Source organism: Diceros bicornis, chromosome 6 (assembly GCF_020826845.1).
Source record: "Diceros bicornis minor isolate mBicDic1 chromosome 6, mDicBic1.mat.cur, whole genome shotgun sequence".
Lineage (NCBI taxonomy): Eukaryota > Metazoa > Chordata > Mammalia > Perissodactyla > Rhinocerotidae > Diceros > Diceros bicornis.
The window spans coordinates 44,008,674-44,031,657 of NC_080745.1; the positions used below are offsets into that span (position 1 = coordinate 44,008,674).

The 22,984-nt window shown below is 41.4% G+C and overlaps 1 protein-coding gene across 2 annotated transcripts in view; it reads left to right on the forward strand.

Annotated features, from left to right (window-relative positions):
- Nucleotides 1-18,861, forward strand: part of RHOBTB1 (Rho related BTB domain containing 1) — a 103,926-nt gene extending 85,065 nt beyond the window's left edge. For both annotated transcript variants that reach the window (XM_058543380.1, XM_058543379.1), the window contains exons 6-11: nt 1,262-2,241; nt 3,961-4,079; nt 9,997-10,147; nt 13,260-13,348; nt 16,030-16,135; nt 16,677-18,861. In XM_058543380.1, the coding sequence (XP_058399363.1) occupies nt 1,262-2,241; nt 3,961-4,079; nt 9,997-10,147; nt 13,260-13,348; nt 16,030-16,135; nt 16,677-16,846 (1,615 nt within the window). In that variant the 3' untranslated portion in view covers nt 16,847-18,861. The remainder of the gene's footprint in view (nt 1-1,261; nt 2,242-3,960; nt 4,080-9,996; nt 10,148-13,259; nt 13,349-16,029; nt 16,136-16,676) is intronic.
- The last annotated feature ends 4,123 nt before the right edge of the window (nt 18,862-22,984 follow it).

Consider the following 22,984-nt stretch of genomic DNA (forward strand, 5'->3'; position numbering starts at 1 on the left):
CAACCCAGGTCTTCAAATCCAAATTCTACCCAGTATTATCTTATTTCTCCTAAGACCAGTGCCTGCCACACACATTACCTTTGGTCAGATATTTACTTAGGAACATCAATTCCTAAGAGTATGTCTCAGAATCAAGTATGTGTTTGTGAAGAGTGTAACTGCAAATCACATCTTGACTATATTCTGGAAACCATCTGTGTCTTTACCATGGTTATGCCATAATCACAACACTATTCTCCTTATAGTGCTTCTGAACGTTTGGCCTCCCTGGGTTTGATTAGACTGTAAATGGGCCATATGTGCCAGCCCAAAGGGTATAGACTTCCCCCATGGGCTTTGTGGAACCACAGAATTGCAACCAAGTCATACTTGTGATATGTAAGGGTTTTTCTTGCAGCAATGAGAACTGTGAGCTAAAGTGTGGAAGAGTCTGAAGGAAGAACAGTTAAGAGGCTAATGCACTAGTCCACGCAAAAGATGATGAGGGCCTGACTGAAGAGAGTAGAAGAGAAGGGGAAAGTATGAAAGAAGCTTCACAAATCTAATAGAGGGGACTTAAGGAGCTGTTGGATGTGGACTATTTAACTAGGAGTGTGGAGTTCTAGACTCTTAATCACTTAGTAGAGGTCTCTCAGCAAGTTGCAAATGTGATGACCTTAGGCAAAACCTTTGAACTCTCTGCCTCAGTTTCTTCAGAATGTAGAATAAAAATAATACCCATAGGGTTATTGTGAGGTTCAAATGAGAAAATGTATGGATTCATTTTAAAGTTATAAAGCAAAATTTAAGCATAAGATGGTGATGATGATGATGAAAATGAAGATGATGATGGTGGTGATAATGATGGTAACAGCTAACATTTGTCAAACACTTACTGTGGAGGACATACTATGCTAAGCATATTGTCTCATTTAAACCTCTTAATAGTCCTTTCAGATGGAAGTACTCATTATTATTATTCCTATTTTACAGATGGGAAAACCGAGGCTTAAAGAGGTTAAGTAACTTACCCAGGATCAAATAGCTAGTAAATGGCTGATACTTCAGTAACTGTGGTTACTCCTGAAAACATTTTTTTTCTGCAGTCGTAAGTCCTTTGTACTTGAAAGACTTGAAGTTGGTAGTAGATTTTTCAAGAGCCTTATGAAAAGCCTAATTAAGGTTTTAAATGTATAATTCAGTTAGATGCTTAGATAGGCCCTGGTTATTAATTTTTTCCTAAAATAAGGCTGATTATAATTTTTTAAATATTGTATTTCAGGCCCATAAAGAGAGGGGATATCCTGCCCCCAGAAAAAGGCCGAGAGGTTGCAAAGGAACTTGGTATACCATACTACGAAACAAGCGTATTTGACCAGTTTGGAATCAAGGATGTGTTTGACAATGCAATCCGAGCAGCGCTGATTTCCCGCCGGCACCTGCAGTTCTGGAAATCCCACTTAAAGAAAGTTCAGAAGCCTTTACTTCAGGCACCATTCCTACCTCCAAAAGCCCCTCCACCGGTCATCAAAGTTCCAGAATGTCCGTCCATGGGGACGAACGAAGCTGCCTGTTTACTGGACAATCCTCTGTGTGCCGACGTCCTGTTCATCCTTCAGGACCAGGAACACATCTTTGCACACCGAATTTACCTCGCTACCTCCTCTTCCAAATTTTATGATCTTTTTTTAATGGAATGTGAAGAAACACCGAATTGGAGCAAAGGAGCTTGTGAGAAAGAGAGGCAGAGCAGGGATTTCGAGGGGCGGGCATTGAGTGTTGACCCAGATGAGGAGAAGGAGGAGGGCACCCCAAGGACGCCTCAGGCCGATCAGTGGAAGTCCTCGAGCCAGAACCTGTTCCAACAGGAGACTCTGGGGCTAGAAGCCGAGGACTCCATTCCCGAGACGCAGACTTTGTCAGGCTGGAGCAAGGGGTTTGTTGGAATGCACAAGGAAATGCAAGTCAATCCTATTTCAAAGCGGGTGGGCCCGATGACTGTGGTCAGGATGGACTCATCGGTTCAGCCAGGCCCTTTCCGGACCCTGCTTCAGTTTCTGTATACAGGGCAGCTGGATGAAAAGGAAAAGGATTTGGTGGGCCTGGCTCAGATTGCAGAGGTCCTGGAGATGTTTGATTTGAGGATGATGGTGGAAAACATCATGAACAAAGAAGCCTTCATGAACCAGGAGATTACAAAAGCATTTCACGTCAGGAAGGCCAATCGGATAAAAGAGTGTCTCAGCAAGGGGACATTCTCAGGTGAGCAGGTCCAGCGGCAAAGTCATGGATAGCTTTGGTTGTGTTTTATCAAAAATTAGCCAAACATGAGCAGGGGGAGGATAGCCACGACTAACATGTGTAAGTGCTGATTTTTTCCCATGTACCTAGGTTACATGTGTTCACTTATTTAATTCTCATCAGACTTAAGGGTTAAATATTATTATCTCCATTTGCAGCTGGGGAAGCTGAGGGACAGAGAGGTTAGATAACTTGCCCATGGTTACACAGGTAGTAAATGGGAGAGCCAGGATTTCAACTCAAGCTGCCCTCTAAACTGCCATGGTATCACGATGCTTCTCAAGGGTAGGTCAAGTTACCCCTGAGCCTGAGCCAATCAGCTTAATACTTAGAATTCCCCTTCAGGATCCCTTCCCTGACCAAGTCTATTTTCCATTGACACTTTGGCAGTTACCTGTGACAAAAATCAGTGACCTCTGGTCCTGAGGCCACTGAAATCCTTGAGGAAATTTTGGTGACCCTCTGCGTTCCCATCAGGGATGCCTGTTTCTATCCCCTGTCATTTTCTGTTCTCACACTCCTTTACCCTGATCTTCTATATTTTTCTAGTTCCTTCTTTGTCTTTGATAACTATGCCATATGCCACCCACAGCATCCTTATGTAATTGCTTGAGCGCAATGGCAGCCTGTATCCAAGATGCGTTACTGGCCTATGCTTGTACCATAGCCACACTTGTACTGTTTTTGTTCTGTGGTTGTCCTCTGTTTGCATATTGTGTCTGTGTGTTTCATTGTAAAAATTTTACTTCCTGACTTCTGTTTATATGGATACTTCTATTTTTGTCTTTATCTTTCGTAATGCCTATCATGGTAATATACATTTAATAAGTGGTAACTGAATTGTTCATTAACTTTAAAGTTTATGAGTAATATTTACTCCAAACATTGACCATCATGGTACAGAAGCAGTCTTGAAAGTTAATGAAGAGAAATGTTACAAACCTGCAGTAAATTAAACAGTGGCCCTTAAGTGGAGTTGATGAGATCGCCCTCTGCTTACTGCAGAGGCATGACGACCAAATGCAATGTGGGAGCCTCAATTGAATTCTCTTTAAAAAAAAAAAAAAGCTATAAAATACAATTTGGGGATAACTGGAAAAATTTGAATCTGAACTAGATAATGGATGATATTAGGGAATTATTGCTAATTTTCTTAGGGAATTATTGCTAATTTTCTTAGAAGTAATAATGGTATGGTTATCCAGGAGAATGTTCCTATTTTTAGAAAACTCTTGATAAAGTGGTTAGGAGTGAAGTGTCTTCCTATCTGTTAAAAAAATGTCTACACACATATAAAATATATATGTGTAAATATACATATAGCTAAATCAAATATGACAAAATGTTAACAATGTGATAAATGAGTTGTGATTGCAGAATTCGTTCCGCTGTGTTCTGTATGTTTGAAATTTTTCATAATAAGGAAGAAAAAATATTCCTCTCCTTTGTGTTACTTTATGGTTCAGAGAATTTGTGTTGTGACCTGATGTGTAATTTTAAGTGCTCATTCCTTAATCCTTGGAGAACATCAAGAGAATCGGTTATGTCAAAGGTCGGGGTTGACACAAAGTCAGTAAGTCAAGATCTGGAAGAGGGAGTGTGAGAGAGGTAGGTCGATGACTATGGGTGGAACTCTCGGCGAGGCTGGCTCACTCTTATGCTTCCTCAATCCTTGGGCAGATGTGACATTTAAGTTGGATGATGGAGCCATCAGTGCCCACAAACCACTGCTGATCTGTAGCTGCAAGTGGATGGCTGCCATGTTCGGGGGGTCGTTTGTGGAAAGTGCCAACAGTGAGGTATGTGCCTTCTGAAAAGCCTAAGTGGTATCTTTATGAATGTGCATGTGTAGTTATATAAAGTGTTTAATTAGCTGGATGACTGATTCTTTTACTGCTTCCATGCAATAGTTTCCTAGGCAGTGCTTGAGTGTCAGGTCACCCTCTTCTTAATTCTACAGTTATGAAGAGCTGTTGTCTACTGTTCACTTGCTATGTGTGAACACCTAAGTGCTTTACATATAGTATATCCTTTCATCCTCACAACTCTCCTTATCCCTGAAAACATGAGCAGCTATACTTTTTAACAAATGTCAGCAGGCAAGATACCATCAAAGTCACATACAAGACGGGTAGAGCCTGTCTTCCAGAAGTTCAAGACAGTGAAAAGTTTCTTCAATCGCTTACGTGCTGGGCTTAACTGAGCCCCTAACCAGATGAGGGACCTTAAGAAGCCACCTTCTTGTGCCTCAGTTTCCTCATCTGCAACATGAAGGATGCACTAGATCGCCCTTGAGGTCCCCTTGAGCTACAACACTCCCTGAGGCTCTGCCCTGACTTACTTTCTCTGAGGGTTTGTTAACAGTAGAGAAACAGTAATGGAGCAAATGGTTACTCCTCTGAACACACCTCTCAAAGTGTTTAGGTCTAGGGGAAACCGCTGAGTTGCTTGTCAGATGCTGGCCCTATCTCCAAAAGAAGGATATTCTTAGAGCAGAGCAACCAGTGTCTTGGAGACCCTATATCTTCATCTTTTTGTAGCTCTGTTGGAAAAGAAAGAAAAATTCCATTCAAGCACTTCTAACTTTAGTCTGGAGGTGAGCAACCATTTTTGTTGAATTTTGCAAGTATTTTTTAACCATTTTTTTTAAAAACATGGGGACACCCCACCAAGTTTATTGTCCTAAGAGGTTTGTTTTGCTTATCTCGGAATCTCTCCAAACTTTTTGAAAAAATACAGAAAACAATGGCTAACTTTTCAAAAGGGGCACTCACACCGGAAATCTGAACACTCGCATTGGACCCAGGAGCCTGCGTTTGCATCCCCAAGTAGGGAAACAGAATCCTAGAATCACAAGCCAGGATAGCTAGGTCTGAGGAGGTCACTAGGCCACCCTCTTGCTTCCAGAACAAACTGCAGCTGCTTCTAAACCAGCCCTCAGCAAAAGGCTGTCTGCTGTTTGGGGAAAGGATGTCAGAATTATCCTGATGACCTCTTCTGGAGTCCACCAGCCATTATAAATCAGGAGGTCCTGACCTGTAACGAAATGTGTTTCAGAGCGTTGTTACTGAGACTACTACAGCCAGTGGAGGCCACCCAGTGAAGGGACTGTGGGGCTCAAATCCCAACCCTTCTGCGTACAAGCCGTGTGGCCTTGGCCAAGCGACCACCTTTCTGAGCTCCAGCCTCCCCATCTGGAAAACACGATAATAACTCATAGTGTGGTTGTGAGGTATAAGAGTCAATACTTGCGAAGCACCTCATAAGCATTAAATCAATGGTAGCTGCCATTAGTCTTATTTTGATGTTGGTAGTGTTGGTGATATTCTTTCCCTCTTACTTCCAAGAAAATTTGGGGACGCCACCTATTAATAAAACTTCATCCAGGTGACATTTCACCGACTTCAATAATTCCCAGAGATAAAGAGCCCGTAGGCTTGCTTCCCTTATTTTTCCAGCTCACTGAAGTGTGTGCACATTGTGCTGCAGAGGGCCTGCTATTAACCCAGCAGAGAGAAGTTGATCAAGTGATCAAGGCCAGGAACCCAGGCACAAAGGGATACTGTCAGAGCTGACCTCACAAATGCTAATAATCCCCTTTATCCCTTCCTAGAATGGACTGTAATCATCTCCAGATTAAAATGTGCAGGAGAGGTGACCAAAACAAAAACTTGGCAGCAAATGTGAAAGCACACGTACATGGTTGTTTAAGAGCCTCTCCTGGAGGTCGCCACCGGGTTAGCCTGCCGCTCTAGAGACTAGATCACTTGCCATTTAGAACTGTAGCTGAGGCTAATAGTTTGTATAGATTCAACCCGGCTCAAAAGACAAAGACCATGGAACCAAGCAACCGAAGGTCTGTGCCAGGATTCCTTTAGCCAATATATGAAGAATGCCATGAGCTGTTAACATTTCCGCCCTTTCCTGCCCCTTCTCTTTATTTCCAGTGTAGGCTATAATAGTTAGGTGGTTATGAACTCTAGTCTCAGCTTGACCTTGGGCAAGCAGCAAACTCTCTCTAAATCTGTGTCCTCATCTGTAAAGTGAGAATAACAAGAGAACCTTCTTCAAATGACAGGTAAGGCATGAGAGTATATGTGTAAAGCATTGAGTTTGGTGCCTAGAACATACATATGCTCAAGAAGTGTTAGTGACTATGATCCTGGAGAATTCCCATTGGATTCTTTCCCCAAGAAGTTAAAGATCTTTGTTCTCCAAATGCCCTAAGTAGAAAAGCCCCCAGTTCCCCTCCTAAACTAGCCAAGTGTGGTAGAGTTGGTTATGGGGGAGGGAAGAGCACTCGGTGAAACGCTCAATAGATGCTCCAAGACTGATTTAGGTCCATATTCACTCTTGGGATTTGTCCTGTCTGGGCCGCCTTTTAACTCTTTATTGTCTTGAGAAAAACTGAGTTCCCCCACAGAATTCAACCAATTATTTTTTGCATTAATAGACTTCACATGCGTATCCAGAAAGGAATAAAATATGTCCATTGATGTTACTTTAACTTTTCTTTGTCATGTAATATTTAAGAAGACACTGTATTTTACTTATATTTTTATCATTACTTTTAATGTACCAGTAAGCATAATTCTCGCCCCAGAGGTACTCAGCAAGTGGTTCATTAAAAATGCATACCCGGGTTGTAGTAAGCAATGCTCTGGATCTAGAATACTTTCTCATTCTCTATGAGACCATCTCTAATTATAAGCCTAATAGTCTGAGGTGATCTTCGCAATTAAAATTTTAAACCAACTAAACTAGAATATGGGACGCTGTTTAGGGGAGCATTGTATTCTCTTTCATTACCTTTTTTTTTAAAGCTACATCCAGCAGGTAGGATACAAAACTCTTAGTTTTATTTCTTATGTAGCTATATGTATATTATTTTCTAACGTTCTATAAAATGGTCTTTCCAGTGTTATATAGTTAATTATAAAGGTTGAAATCACAGAAATAGGCTTTAGAAAAAAATCAACCATGACAAAAAAAATGCATGTTCTGAAAGTGTTTTTAGTTTATTCTCATTTGCTGGTTACTTCTAAGGGTCCCTAACGTTATTTGCCAAAAAGAGCCATTGCTTCAAAAAAATGTTAGCGTCATATTAACAAAGAAGGAAAGGGCAGGTCACAGATGATTACAGATGTTAGAATACTCCAAAGATACTGGGAGTATTGAGGCAGGGCTGCTCACTGGAATCTGTCATCTCCTGCTGCCGGAAATAATTTCTTTTTACTTAGGATGTCCACTTTGCCATGACTTAGAACACACTCTTTACAAAAAATGCTAAGCTAATCTTAATATCTTCAAAATCCAGAAGCTCCATGAAAAAGAAAAAGCTTTAGGTCTCATCTATTCCAAATTCCTCCCATGTAACAGATGAGGAAACTGAGGGCCAGAGAGGGTGAATGATTTGTCAAAGGTCACACAGCATTTTGGTGACATATCCCTGGGCCTGCCCCAGCCTTTTGCCGTGTCCTTCAAGCCATTATTTTCAGAACAGCAGACATTCCCATCTCTGAGCAAGCGGGTGTTGACAGGAAGCTCTGGGACTTTTTATGTTTATAATCACTAACACTTTGTAGCACTTAGCACTTTGTAAAATATATATACTTTTACTATCAAAATGGTCCAAATTTTAAAGTTTGACAACTTAACTAACCTTCAGTTATCTAAAAAATGGTACTAATCCAAACACCATTCTGGAGAAATAAAATTTTGCCATGTGTTCATACATACAGAAACAAGTTTATGTGGGTACCATAAATAAATTCACATCTGCATGGGATAAGTACGTGTACACAAACATATATGGATGTAAGCACATACAAGTACAACTGGTGTTAGATTCGCTGGAATAGCAATTAATTACAATACAACAGCTTCTTTATTTTAAAATAATATCAGTAATCGTTTCTACTTGCCAAGTTCTATCTATTGTAGAGATTGCACTAGAAACTTGAAATGATCACACATGTCAAATCATTGATGGTCATAACCCAGGCAGCTTATTTATGGAATGATAATTGTTTTCATTGACGAGGTCTGAAAGGCAGGGGGAGTAATTTTCTTAATATTTCTAGGAATTTTTCTGGGCCTTCCCTTTGATACATTAAGGAAAAGCTCTAACTGTCTGAAAGGATATTCCATCTCTGAGGTGGCTGGTGGCTGTGCAGAAGAATGATATAGAAGGTTGCTATAGTTTAAACAGTACTGGTACCACACCACTAGAATGCATTGGCCATGAGCCCCATGTAGATTGTGGAGGTAATGTAGAGAGAGAGAGAGTGAGAGATTAGATATATAATATAGAAGTAATCACATAAAAAATATATATATGATATAAATGTAATCATAGATAATATAGATGTAATCATATATAATAATATAGATGTAATTACATATAATATATGGATGTATATATTTTTATCTGTATAGAGGTTTATAACTATTCATCCTTTGAACTTAGAAATCTAATTCTTAAAAAGCTTTAGTGAAATATGGTGCTTTATTGTACTATAACCCAAACCTTTGCTTTCTTGCCATGAAGGGTTTCTGGTACTGCACAGCAGTTCTGAACATACACTTTAGAAGTATACTCCCTGGGTTCAAATCCCAGTCACTACTTCCTAGCTCTCTGACCTTGGACGCAGGACTTAACCTCCCTGAACCTTGATTTCCTCATCTGTAAAATGACAAAAATAATAGTCTCTTCCTCCTAGAGAAGTTATAAGGATCAAAACAGATAATGCGTGTGGAAAGCTCAGTGCCCTACCTTTGCATAGGAGGCCTTCAATTAAGGTTAATTCTTATAATCATCATCATTCCAATAATAAGCACCAGTGGCACCGTTCTATACTACACCAGGCCACATCGCATGGAGTTAGAGACTTAAAATGAAGAGTAGCTGCTATACCGTGTACATCTCCATTGATCCACGCCCAGCCATCCAGAACTCCATTTCCCAGGCAGTCCCTGGCTCTCTAGCAAACTCCAGCATGTGTTTATATGGGCAACAACTACAGGTACTTGGGAGCGAGATGAGGGGAATCCTACAGGGGAGAGTTCACCATATCCAGCCAGCTATTCCCCCAGATGACTCAGGCAAGGATTTCTCTGGATTCTCTGAATCTACTGATACCTGGTAATGTTCCGGTAGTTCTGAATCTATGTGGTTGTGCCATAGGAAAAATAATAAAGTGTGTATATCATGCTGGCATACGTTTATTGATAGATCATTGTAATCAAGCCAGTCACTCTGGCAGCTAGGACAGTTGCTCATCCTCTGTTTTGCCATCTTAGAGAGCTGGGCTCTATCGTGTGTCAGCAACAGTGTGGTTTGCAGCTCCCCCCAACACCTGTCATGCTGATAGGAGATTTCTTTCCCCATAATAGAGTATTATAAGGTACTTGGCAAGGAGGGCCCATAACGTCATAATACATTTACAGTCCATTTGTCTGATTGATAAATCCAAATAGCCATTTAAAAATTCCAAATCAGGCTTTGTCAGGCAGCCAGACTCTTTTGTCATCTACAAATCAAACTGTTATGTTTAAAGCCATAAATACCAAATGACTTCTATGCACAGCCTCAAAGCAGGTGTTCCAGACTCGCCAATATCAAATCACACAGTTGGGATATTTATAAGCAGTATAGCCTGAAAATGTGCCCACTGCTTTCTTCAGCAGAACTTAGCTTTTCAAATAACATTTCAGGTATATCTGCCGAACATAAACAAGATGTCAATGCAGGCGGTATTGGATTATCTCTATACCAAGCAGTTGTCACCTAACTTGGACCTGGACCCACTGGAATTAATTGCCTTGGCAAACAGATTTTGCCTGCCACACTTGGTTGCACTTGCAGGTAAGGCTGGTGACTCAGAGCCACACAATGTCTGACTGTCATATATATCAAAGTCACATTTAAACTAAAAAAGAGATTTCCAGGGAATAAAAATTAATTTTTTATTACCCAAAATAGGACTGTCTTGTGCAAGATGATATGAACTGATCAAATGTATCAGATGGCCCAATTCAATTTAATAAATATTTCTTAAGCACCTACTTTGTGGTAGGCCCTGCTATGTGGTGAAAATAGAAAGATGAGGAATGCACGGCCCCTGCCCTCGAGGCCCATGCTCTATGCACTCTGCCTCGCTTGTGGACCATGGAATTTGAAGAAAACTATTGTATCGATGTTATCCCTATAATGTGTACACAGACACAGTCTTTAAGAAAGAGGCAATAGGACGCAGTGGTTAAGAAGATAGGCTACAGAGCAAGATTGCCTGAGTTCAAATCCTGGCTCCACCTTAACTGGCTGGATGACTTGAGTTAACTGCTCTGTGTCCCAGCTTCCTCTCTCTTTGAAATGGGGATAATATTATTCTCCCACAGAGGTGTTATGAAGATTAAATGAGTTAAGATATATAAAGTCCTTAGAACAGTGTCTGGCACTTAGTAAGCATTATGTAAGTGGTTTTCTTAAAGCTATTTTAGAAAATGTTCTGACATTGTCGAGATCATTTTGAGAGAAAGAAAAAAAAGGGAAACTTGGCTTAACTTCACAAAATCTTATGCATCGTTTCTAGATTTGTTCACTTGGTAAGCTGAAGCAGGTCTAAATAGGATATGTGCATTCAAATACCTTTTTCTTAAATTTAAACCTTTAGCTTCATTCACCAGAGGTGTCAATTAGCAATCTAGATGTTTCTCGCTACATTTAGTCGACTCCTATTAACCGTGAAAGTAGAAATAGTGCCTGTTTTGTTCACTGGCCTGTCCCCTACACACAGAAAAGTGCCTCAGCATGTTAGATTCTCAGTAAATATTTGCTGAATCATTAAATGAATGTATGAACAAACCAACCAGTCATATTCATGCTTGACTTTCCGGCAATGTCTTTAGAAAAAATATTTATTTCTCTATACTCCAGGTTTCTACTATGCTCAACCACCTGGAGATCAAAGTCCTCCCCTCACCTTACTTCTTCCCCAGTTGGATAGAAAGAGTTGAAGCATTGCTACTCAGTTATTTAAAAAACTGTTTTTAACCAATACACCTGAAGTCATAGATCCAAATGAGTCTACTGGTTTTTAGACACTAACTCTAGGGGGCTGCAATGGGCAGGTCCCTTTTTCAGAAGTTTGAGTTCCAATCCATTTGACTATCCACAGTTATTACAGGTATTTGTCCTTTGAGGATAAATTTGATTTTTTTGGAAATAGTTAAAAGTAATTTGGAGCCAAATCTGTTGAACAAGGTTTGTGATCAATCTCGAAGTAATGCCATTTTTGCTTGAATAGTAAGTATTGTGATGAAAACATGGGACTGATTTCTCCATGAAAGAAACTGACCCAAAGAAAGCTTCTTGTGTGAACTATAGACTTCTATGTGTGTTTACTTTTGTTATTAAATGCTGTTATTACTGTTATGATTATTTAACATACAGCTCTCTAAGATGATTCCTTTAATCATTTATGGTGTTGGGGTGTACACTATTTAGAGTAAGTATAGAATGTTTAGAACATCGTGTTTAAAAATCGGTTTCTGGGGTGAAAATGTTTTGCAAGCCAAAATGTTAAATAAATATCAAGAACTGTCGCAGTTAAAAAGCCCATATGACTTCTCTGGGAAATTTAGTTCCAAATAGTTCTGTGTTTGTCAGTCCAGCTGAGGAAGGTTTTGCCAAAGAAACCATTCAAATCTAGATACCATATTAACCAGATAGAGACATCTTGACTGACAAGTATGTAGAGCCAGAGCAGAAAGTAAGTGGGATTTGGACGCTCTAATGGATTAGAAGAACAGATACAATGCTAGAGATGAAAAAATAATACATCAACATCAAGGAACTAGAAATGCAGGGCCTAGACTGTACCCACGTGTCAACCCTAGAGACAGGTGACAGCCCAAACAGAGGCAAGTCACAGCTCAGTCTCAGAACCGCAATTTAAATTCAGCTTAAGAGCCTTGGACACACCTCCTAAGCAGAAATGACTCTCCCAACTGGGTTTTTGTTACTTCTGGCTGAAAATCTCCCGGTCTTTAGAATCTAAGAGATTAAACAATGTGTCACCCAACTGCAGCTGTTGAGACAGACATACGCGTTCACATTTTTAATTCCCCATATGGACTCATTCCTCTGTTACTCAGTCTCTCCACTGTCAGAGATTATTGAAAACTAGAGTGATGTGAGTAGGAAAACTGTCAAACAGGAAGATACTAGAGAGTCTAGGAGATTCTAGGAAAGTGCTAGACTGTGTAGAGCAGCACTGTCCAATAGAACTTTCTGCAGTGATGGAAACGTTCTGCATCTGCATTGTCCAATACACATGTGGCTATTGAGCACTTAAATGTGGCTCATGTGGCTTAAGACCTGAATTTTTAATTTTAGTTAATTTAAGTTTAAATAGTCACAGGGCCGGCCTGGTGGCGCAAGCGGTTAAGTGTGCACGCTCTGCTGTGGTAGCCCAGGGTTCGCCGGTTCGGATCCCAGTCATGCACCAACGCACTGCTGGTCAAGCCATGCTGTGGCGACGTCCCATATAAAGTAGAAGAAGATGGGCATGGATGTTAGCCCAGGGTCAGTCTTCTTCAGCAAAAAAAAAAAAAAAAGGAAGATTGGCAGATGTTAGCTCAGGGCTGATCTTCCTCACAAAAAAAAAAAAAAAAACTTTAAATAGTCTCATGTGGCCGGTAGTTACCATATTAGACAGTGAAGATCTGGAGAACTCTGGCCATTTCAGAAGTGCTAACAAATGTCCCCAGAGTCATTGGTGCAATGGCTGGAGACCAGAGCTCCATGTACTTGAACAGCCACACATCAGAATGGGCCGTGGATTTATTCGGATGGCCACCCAGAGCTGTGTGCCATACTTCCTCCTCTCTTAGGTGGTCCCAGACCAGACCTTGCAGGCAAGATGTCTGGATTGCAGGCTGTGGTTTAACTTTCTCCTGTTCCCTCTCTTCCTCAGAGCAGCACGCCGTTCAGGAGCTGACCAAGGCCGCAATGAGTGGCGTGGGCATTGATGGGGAAGTACTCTCTTATTTGGAGTTGGCCCAGGTTTGTAACAGTGTGCTTTTCACCTTTTAAGTGTATTCAACCAGTTCATTTAATGCTGATAAAACATTCCACTGTTGCATCTGTCTAAATAAAGATGTCACCACTGAGTCACAGAGGCCCCCTGTGTACACTGAGAAGATCTGAGAGTTTTACGTTTCATGCATCATTCACCCTGCTGGGCTTCATTTGAAAAAACAACAAGGACCCCACCCCACACCAGTCCCATTTTCCCCCGAGGCACCAGTTTCACACGTGGGAGAACAACTTGGGGCATGATAGGAGAAGGTTTTATTTCTCCATTTTTGAATTCTTGGACATGTATTGGCCAAGATCAGACAGTTTCTAGAATTCTGTGAAGCCCTGTAATGCCCCGCATTTCACTGCAGCTCTCCTGGGGTTTCTAAAATCAGTATTTGTTAATAGTGACACTGTGATTCCATATTCCCAATAGGCATTTACACTCTTCTTCTAGAGAAGGTCTGAGATCCAGCTTCAACTTTGTCACTGAGTAACTTACTCAAGGCACACAGCTAAACTCTGCCTCAGTTTCCTCATCTCTAAGAAATGGGGATGGTAATTCACAGCCTATCAACTTCACAAATTATTTTGAGAATCCAGGGAGAGAATGTTCAGGAAAGAGCAGTGAAGAGTAGAAGCCCTCTCAAAATGCAAAGGTCATGTGCGGGGTTATCTAGTCTCTGGCGTAGACTTAGTGATAATGAATTTACACTCTGAAGGAACTGAGAATAAATTCTTCAGCCTAATGGGTTTGGCTTTCTTTGTTCCCTCTCTCGGTTAGGGCAGTGGTTTACTAAGTCTCAGGTCAGGCAGTTTAAATCGGTATTTCTCAATCAAGGGAAAGGAGGTGGTTTCGGGGAGAGGAGGGAGGCCTATGGCAAGTGTCACTCAGGCTGTTCCAACTGTGGGCAGAGGAGACGGCTCAGATTCAACAGGGAAAAAGGTGGAGTAGGACTTCACAGCAGCCTGTTCATTCTGACTTAACATTCAACAAATAAGTGTGATTTTTTCCCCATGTGCCGGGCATCTCCCTAGATAAGAGGACATGTAGATGCAAATGGTAGATTCTCTGCCCTCGGGGCAATTATAGGCAAGTGAGAGAAAGAGACACTAGCACAAATTATTAAAATCCAATGTGAAAAACAATCTAATAGAGGTTACAATTAAAACTGAGAACAGACGCCATTTGCAGTAGGATCAACAAGCCCCCCCATCAAAATTGGTTGGATTTTGTGGTCTTTTGAAACAGGCCTGGGGGCAGTTTATCACTTGAGTGCTCTCCAGTGAGTATTCCTCCTGGAGAAAACTGAAGTGAGCCCGAGTTTCATTCGGGCCAGTCCACTTGAGGTAATGATTTGCAGTTGTCTTGTTTGTTTGCTCTGTCCCTCTGCCCTATCCCCTCCCCCGACCCCACCCACGCATGCACCCTGCAAGGAAATAGTATGATTACTGCTAAGCCCTAACAAGCCTTGGCAGGAAGAGTTTAGGATGGAGTCTCCATGCCTTCTCTCATTTATTAGACCCTAACCCAGTGATGTGCTGGTAAGTATGTAACAATCAGCTTGGGGGCTGGTGGGTCCCTGATCTGTGGCATTTTCCGATTTCCATGGTGTAAATACTCCCATCCAGCCAATTTTAAGAACGTGAAAACACAGAACTCAGAGTAGGCAAGAAATGCACACAGTCGACTCTCTTGAGCAGGTAAAAGCCAACTCTGGTACACCACTGCCCTAATCTTGCTGTCAGAAAGAAATCTAATATCAAAAGAAGTTGGAAGCACCAGCTAAAATTGTCCATGATGTTGGTGGTGTGATTTTCAGTGAGTTTATTGAATTAGTTTCTGAGAACTTTGGCTTTTCTATTGGCCTTCATTCCTGGCAGAGACGTGGGCTGCAGAGGAAGCACACTGCAGGTTCCAGGGTTTCACCTGATCAGAGAAACTTCAAGAGCAACAAACAGCAGAATGGATGTCTGAGAAGAGTGTGGACAGAGAGAGTGAGGGGCGGGGGGAATACTGCCAAATCGGAGGAGGGAATGGGGAGTTGGCTATCAATAGTTGAGCAGCAGGTCTTTTTCAGTCACAGCTACCTCTGCTGCCACCTCCCTGAGCATCTGCTCAGAAAGGAGGTGTGGAGTGTTGGGCTCTCTCCCGCCCTGCCCAAACCGCCTGTCCTTATGTAACCAAAGGACAGGTATAGGACAGTCACACATTCCCCTGTCTCCTCTTTCAGGTCTTTGGCCCCAGCACGCTGAGCTCTGACATGCGACACGGGGTATTCCGTTGCTTAGGCTTCCTTAAACAGAAATGACATCGCTGCTTTCTGCTGTTGGCTGGTGCCTTCCAGAGGCCACGGTCACTTATCACTAGAGGGCCAGGTGGCGGGGGAGGGTGGGAGAGCAAGACATACTTTAAACTCCTGATCTAATACAGTGATTTTTCTTTGGTGCCCCTATCACAGAGGGTAAGGAAGGGGTGTGCCAAATGCTGTACTTGGCTGGCATTGGAACCACGGCCAAAGTCAAAACATTGTAGTCAAAACAAGAGGTTTACTAAATTAGTGTACAGGCCCTTTATTTCTTTCACCCCTACAATGGCTTCCTATTTCTCCGTAGCCCCACTTTAGAAAATAAAGTCTGACACCCTTTTGGTCGCTTCCTTGCAGTTTCACAATGCCCACCAGTTGGCCGCCTGGTGTTTGCACCACATCTGCACCAACTACAACAGTGTGTGTTCCAAGTTCCGCAAGGAAATCAAATCGAAATCTGCAGGTGAGACTGCGGGGCCCCCATTTGTCCAGATCTCATCACCTCTGACTGAGGTGTTACCCTCTGCACCCTTGAGAAGAAACATGAGCAGCAGGCAGTCATGGGGTGTTCCTTGTGACTGGCATGGTGGTCACATATTCATGTGACATGACACAAGGAACTGTAGGTGGGAAATTCTCTTTGGAGAACCTCATGCTTGGAGGATTTGGGTGGAGAGGGGTTCAGGCTGCCCTGCTGCTGAGCATGCAAGGTTGTAGGCTCAGCCTTGTGTAGGGAGGCACACTTAGGAGCAAGCTTACACTCTGAAATCAAGTGGTCCTGGGTTCGGGTTCTCTGTGCCCAGCTGCCTGACTTTAGGCAAGTATTCTACCTCTCAAAACTTTAGTGTCATAATCTGGAAATGGTCCTAATCATAGTCTCTGCACATCAGATTGTTGAGAGGATATATAAGATAATCATATATGCGAAGCATGAAGCACAGAACCGAGCACATAGAAGCCATCAGTGACCAGCAGGTTTTATCTTCCACACTTTCCTTCACCAGACAACCAGGAATACTTTGAGCGGCACCGCTGGCCCCCTGTGTGGTACCTGAAGGAAGAAGACCACTACCAGCGTGTGAAAAGGGAACGAGAGAAGGAAGATATTGCACTAAATAAACACCACTCAAGAAGAAAGTGGTGCTTCTGGAATTCATCTCCAGCAGTCGCCTGAGGAGGAAGAGAAAAAAAATCAGTCATCTGACACACCCCTTTTAAAAGCACTACTGTCAAATTAGTCTTGTTATTAGAGATAAGCTATAGTTCAGGTTTCAGGCACTGATCTTCCTCCACTTTTGTGCATTTATCTTTGTTGGGATCAAAGCACAAACTCACCATCAACGAGCCTGGACAAAAAGGGAAGTTGACGCTCGCTGCATTCCTTAAACTGGTATGTCTATTTTTTGTTAGAAGGCTTAATAAACTTTAGCCAGTTTTTTCGTTTCTTTTTATACAAAGGAAAAAAAAAATCCAGCTTTCATGTTTCAAATTCCAAATTGGAAAATATTTTTATATGGTCTCTTATATTTTGTTGAAATGAAAATACTATGTATTACTTTATTTTACAGGCCACAAATTAACCATGAACTCGCCCTGTGATTCTCTTTGCCCACATGACCACCAAGCATTATTACATAATTAGAGGGTTATCCTTTTGTTGTGAAGTAAAAGGTTGGAAGGAAATTCCCCAAAGTGCAAGTTAGAGAGTGTTTAATCTTTGTGCTGCCAAATAACATCGGTATAATTACCAAGTTAGCTCCAAGAATGTGTATTTACAATATTTGCTGTGTAAGTGCTAGTAATTATATGGTTATATGTGCCATGTAAAATATAGTGATATCAAATCTTCTGTTGTTTAAAATATCTAGATTCAAGAGGATAATCTTTATAATCATTAGAAGGGCTTATTAAATCCCAGCATTATCCAGGGCAAACTCACTGGTGGACCTGAATACAAAAGACACCGTAAGAGCGTTAGTGTTTGGATTGCTGTATTAGGGTTTATGTCTCAGTATTCCTTGATCTTGCCATGCTTCTGCATGCAGATTCTCCACGGACTTGAATTGAGATGGGCAAGGGAAAGGGTCCCCAGACTCTGTCCCACCATCTGCAGGCTTGTCACATCTCACCACCAGAAACAGGCTTCCTCAGGTCTCTCACCTGCGGCCAACTTCACTTTGTAAGACACGTATTTTTAACTCTTCCCAGGGAAAATTCATGTCGCTGCAGAGGTAGGCTAAGGCAGACACCCACCCTTGCTGAAATTCAGCAGGGCCTGTGAAAGCGCAAAGCTGGAGGCTGGGTCGTCTAGGGTCCCTGCATTCTCCAACGCAGACAGGAATCTCATTCCAAGAGTCCAGGAAATGGTGCTATTGTAAGTTACTTCTGACCTTTTGTCCTTCTGAGTTTTCAGTGTTAAAACAGAAAGTATTGAGCAGGGGAGCTTTTGAGAGGCAGTCAATCATTGCTTCTCTGTAAATTAAAATGTTACAGCACTCATACAGAGCATTTTAAGGCCACAGCTCTTTACCTGCCATGGAATGTTGTGTGGCAGGGGCTAAGGCTTATTCTGTTGGGAGGTCAACTTACTGCTGCTAAAGGCTGTTGATTTTTTTTTCTAGCTTTCAGAAGTTGGAAAAGTGACAGTTGAGTCCGAACCCCAAGGTTGACAGCCATATGCATTTGAAAGTCTATCCAGATTACAGATGGGCACTTCTTATTGGCAGTGAATACGTACCACATACAAGTTTGGAGAGGCCCATATATGTATCACCCTCTCATGCAAAGGAAGAGTGGAGATAGATGATTATGAATGCATCTACTTTAATTTTAGGTCAATAAGGTTGTAAATCGTTAATGGAAGGAGAAAGGAGACAGAATGAGAGGATAAATGTCAAGACTCAGGAAGAATCGGCATATATCCCATCGTAAAATGGTAGAAGTTGAGTTTTCAATGAGTAGTCAGGGTTGAATTTATACAACCAAAGCTCCCATTTGATTGTAATCTTGCCAAAATGTAATGGACATATAAATGAACCTGGGGTATAAGCAATAATATCCACTAGTGTTTGTTATCAGCTACTGTAACCAAGTGGCTGGCTCATTTGGTTGATGCTGATTATGGCCTTTAACCATGGTGGTTTGTTTTGTGTTTTTTATTTCACAAAAAGCCAATAAAATTGTTTAGCTATAAAATGCCTTCAGTTGTTTTTTTTTTAAGGACTACCATCATATCATGTGTGTGATTTTAATAGCCTTTTTAAAAAACTATCAAAACTTTAAAGGTGCTGGGTCCTAGGAGCTTGTGTGTGCTCCAGTAAGAAGGCAGCTTGGATGACTGTCATTTTTGTTTGCAGTATTGCCAGCAGAAATTCCAATGCCATGATGTAAATGAGGGGTCTGGCTCTTTGCTCTTGGCTAAAATGGCTGTGTCACTGGACATGGTACAGCCTTGGAAAAAACAGAAATGATGTCTCTACCCTAATGGATTTATTATAATCTGGGTTTGGGCAATTCTGTGAAATTAAGTGGAAGGTTGTGTTGGTGGGCTCAGGAAAACCAGTCTTTTCTTCAGAAGCAGATCTGAGAAAGTCTGTGGGAAAAATGTGTAAATGCTTTCTGGACTTCTAGGTAGTATGATGTTTAACCCAAGCTCAGAGGGAAGAATGATCTCCAGTGAGATCTCATAGGGGGACTTTTCTGAGTGGCAAATTCTCTATAACTCCGTGGAAGGGAGTTGACAACTAGAAAAAATAACTACAGAAAAAAACGCAGATTTTTCAGCACATTCCCATACCTTTTAAAAGTGGATGATCCAGATCATGGCACATTTTACATAATGCATACCAGTGGAATCTTACCTATGGAAAGTCTTTGTTTAAGTTTCTCCTAGGGCAATGCCTGGCAAATCATCAAGGACTTCAACAACCCAAATTGGCATTATAGGAACCACAGATCCTACTGGTTTGGAGATAACTCAAGTGTTTTCATTATGGACATTCAAAAGTAACAATCCAATGTTTCTAAGAGATTTTTTCCACACTTACTTCCATTGTATGGTATATCAGTTGTCAAAATTTAGTTTTTCATCACTGTGACATTGGCTAAGTAGAATGAATTCTACTAATCAGAGGAAAAAACAAAATGGATCCTGAGTTTGGAAACTATTTTATAAGTGCGACATTTCTAGAATGAATGCTGTTCTGCAAGCTGAAGATTTACCAGGCTTTTTCTTGAATTGGGTATGTGTGTTTATGTATATATTATAATTTATATCATTTATATATGTTATAAATATATGACTAAATATATAGTGACTAATGCATAAAAGATGTAGAGTTAAAAGTTAGCCAGGGAGAATGTGTTTGTGTTGTGTATATGTGTAAATAATCAAGAAGCAGCATATCAAAGCAAAAAAAAAAAAAAAACGAGGGAGAAGGCCCACTGACCAAAGCCAGGGAAGTGAAATCAAGCACTCTGAGCCACAGATGTACTCTCTGTCTCCCGAAGTGCAAATTTATGACATTGCTCCATGTCTCATGACTTTATTTTCAGACTTTATTTTGCTCTCTTGAATTTCCAGTTAGGAGGTGGGTGATATATGCAACACGAAAAGAAGGCACTGGTGTGGCAACACTGGTGACCTCCTGTAAAAGCAGTGCTTCTGGAGAAGCAATGCTGTTCCCTTTGGCTGCATTTGAAAATTCCACCCTGTGCTGATAGTGCCTCTAAATTGGGTATTTTTACTTAAACCATTTAGATGCATGTTTGTTCACTGGGTTCATGTGCAGGTGCCTCATCAGCTAGATATTTACAGACTATTGTCTACAAAATATGGAAATAATTTAGGAGCAGATAACTCTTGGGTGAAACCTATCAACCATACGGTTGCATGTCCATACACATGAAAGTGCTAGAAACAACAGTGGGAGACATGGAGTGGCTTGCCAGCAACTCACTCCTGTTGCTCATCCTTTCTCTAGGAACAGAACATCTTAGTGACATGAATTTCCAGTAGAATAGATGAAATGAGTGATACCCAAATGTGGCCCCATGGAAGGATTATTTAAATTCCTTGAGTCTGAATACATTCTCAGTCCCAAACACAAGAATGGTTAGATTCTGCAGGCAATCAATGAGGAAAGAATTTGATTCATTTCTCTCTGCTTGGATGCCAACCAAAGTTTGGGCTTTTTTTTTAAAATTTCCTCCCAATCTGGTAAAAGAAACATCCTTTTGATTTGATGATTCACGCTATTCCCAATTGGAGTGATAGTACCCACAGAATGTTTTTAACTGTTGTGTGAAAAGATACACAACCTCTCTAAGCTTTAGTCATCTCAAACACAGGAGCAGCTTCACTGAGTTTTTGGTGCAGAGTAAATGAGATGATTTAGGTAAAGCCCTTGGCTTAGCACCTGGCATGCAGTAAGCACTCAGTAAATGAATCTGTATTTACTAAGCATGTTGACTACCAAGGCAAGAAATCCAAGAGAGAGGACAACGCTGCATATTACAAACTAGAATAGCATGGTCTTTTCCTGCCATTCTCTTAAACCAAGTGCCAACCTTGCTACTTAGTGCTTCGTGACATTGATAAAAGAATTAGAAAATAAAAGTGTGGAAAAGTAAAAGAAAAAAATAGGCTGGAAAGAAAAGGCAAGTGGTGAGAGGATGGAGGAGAGTATGGCACATTCCAAGAGGACTTTCCCCCTCCCTGGGCCTCCATCATCTCTGTGGGATGAGGGCTAGGCCACTCCAAGGCCAAACTTGACTGAGCTGCTGATTCACTTGGAGCACTTTCTTTTTTACTGCTTCCAGTCTTTTTTTTTTTTTTTCTTATTTTTCTTGAAAGTTGGGTGCAAAGAGTCTAGTTAACCAGACTCTTCAATGCTCCTCGGTGCTTAACATTGTCGTCTTCAGTCAGTACAAGGCCTTCTCTTTTTTTATTTTCTCCTTCCATAATATCCATTCCCATAACATTTTCAATATATGTCTTTAAATGTGTGGATATCCTTATCTACAGTGTTGTTTCACGTGTGTGATTCTTACGCAAATGGTGTTACATAAATTTCATTCTATCTGCTTTTCAGACTCCACAGTGTTTTGGAAATCTAGCCGTGTAATAATATGTGCATCCAGTCTCTCAATTCCTGTGGCTGCACGGTGTTTGTATACAGCATCCACCACATTTTACTCTCCCATTTCACTGGCCGTAGAACCACTAGTCAATTCCCACTCCCAGGCACTACAGTGAACCTCCTTATACATGTCCTGGGGTCGGGATCTAAAAACGGATTACAGGTCCTGCTCAAGACACAGAGTCAAAGCCTCCTGAGGTAATGGACATGTGTGGGAGCATTGGACTCTAATGAAAATCCTTCCCTGCTCCCAGCACTAACTCGACATGATTTTATAGAATTCAAGCGTCACCAAGAATCTGAAAGGCGATGGCCCAGCCCAAAGACTGACTGTCCTCTGACAGAGAAATGGGGCTTAACTCCCTGCCAGCTGAGAAGCTGAAAGAGGCTTTCCTGATGGTGAAAGTTGTCAGATATTGGAATGAGTTAGTCAACCCCATCTGACCTTGGCGTTTTGTATCATCTGACCCTCGTGAAAGGCAAGAGGACCAGAAGACTTCTCAAAAGCCCCTTGAATACTAAGATTTCTGATTTTCTGCCTTCAAAAAATCCCTAGTGAGTTTGTACACATGTCTTAAAGGTTGCCTTCTAATTTTATTATTTCACATATGAAGTCTAAAGAAAAAGTAACCTGCCAGCACAAATTCTATAGATTGTTTAAACTGTCTCAGAGCTTTTCAGATTCTTTATGACTCTTGAATTCTGTAGAATCTCATCAACATGAATATAAATCTTCCCTTTCTCCTAGTTTCCCACTCTGGGTGATAAACCACAGAGCAACACCACCTAATTCATTAGATGGAAGGTGCTCGGATCACTGGGATTTCTCTCCCAGCGCCACCCCATTGGGATGCTTGGACCTCCTTACCACCACCACCAAGATAGCCTTTTACTTTAAGTACCTGTGAGATTTCTTTAAAAATAAGTGGTCTGGGGCTGGCCGCGTGGCTTAGCGGTTAAGTGCGTGCACTCCGCTACTGGCAGCCCAGATTCAGATCCCAGGCGCGCACCAATGCACCACTTGTCCGGCCATGCTGTGGCAGCGTCCCACATACAGCAACTAGAAGGATGTGCGACTATGACATACAACTATCTACTGGGGCTTTGGGGAGAAAAAGGGAAAAAAAAAGGAGGAAGATTGGCAATAGATGTTAACTCAGGGTCAGTCTTCC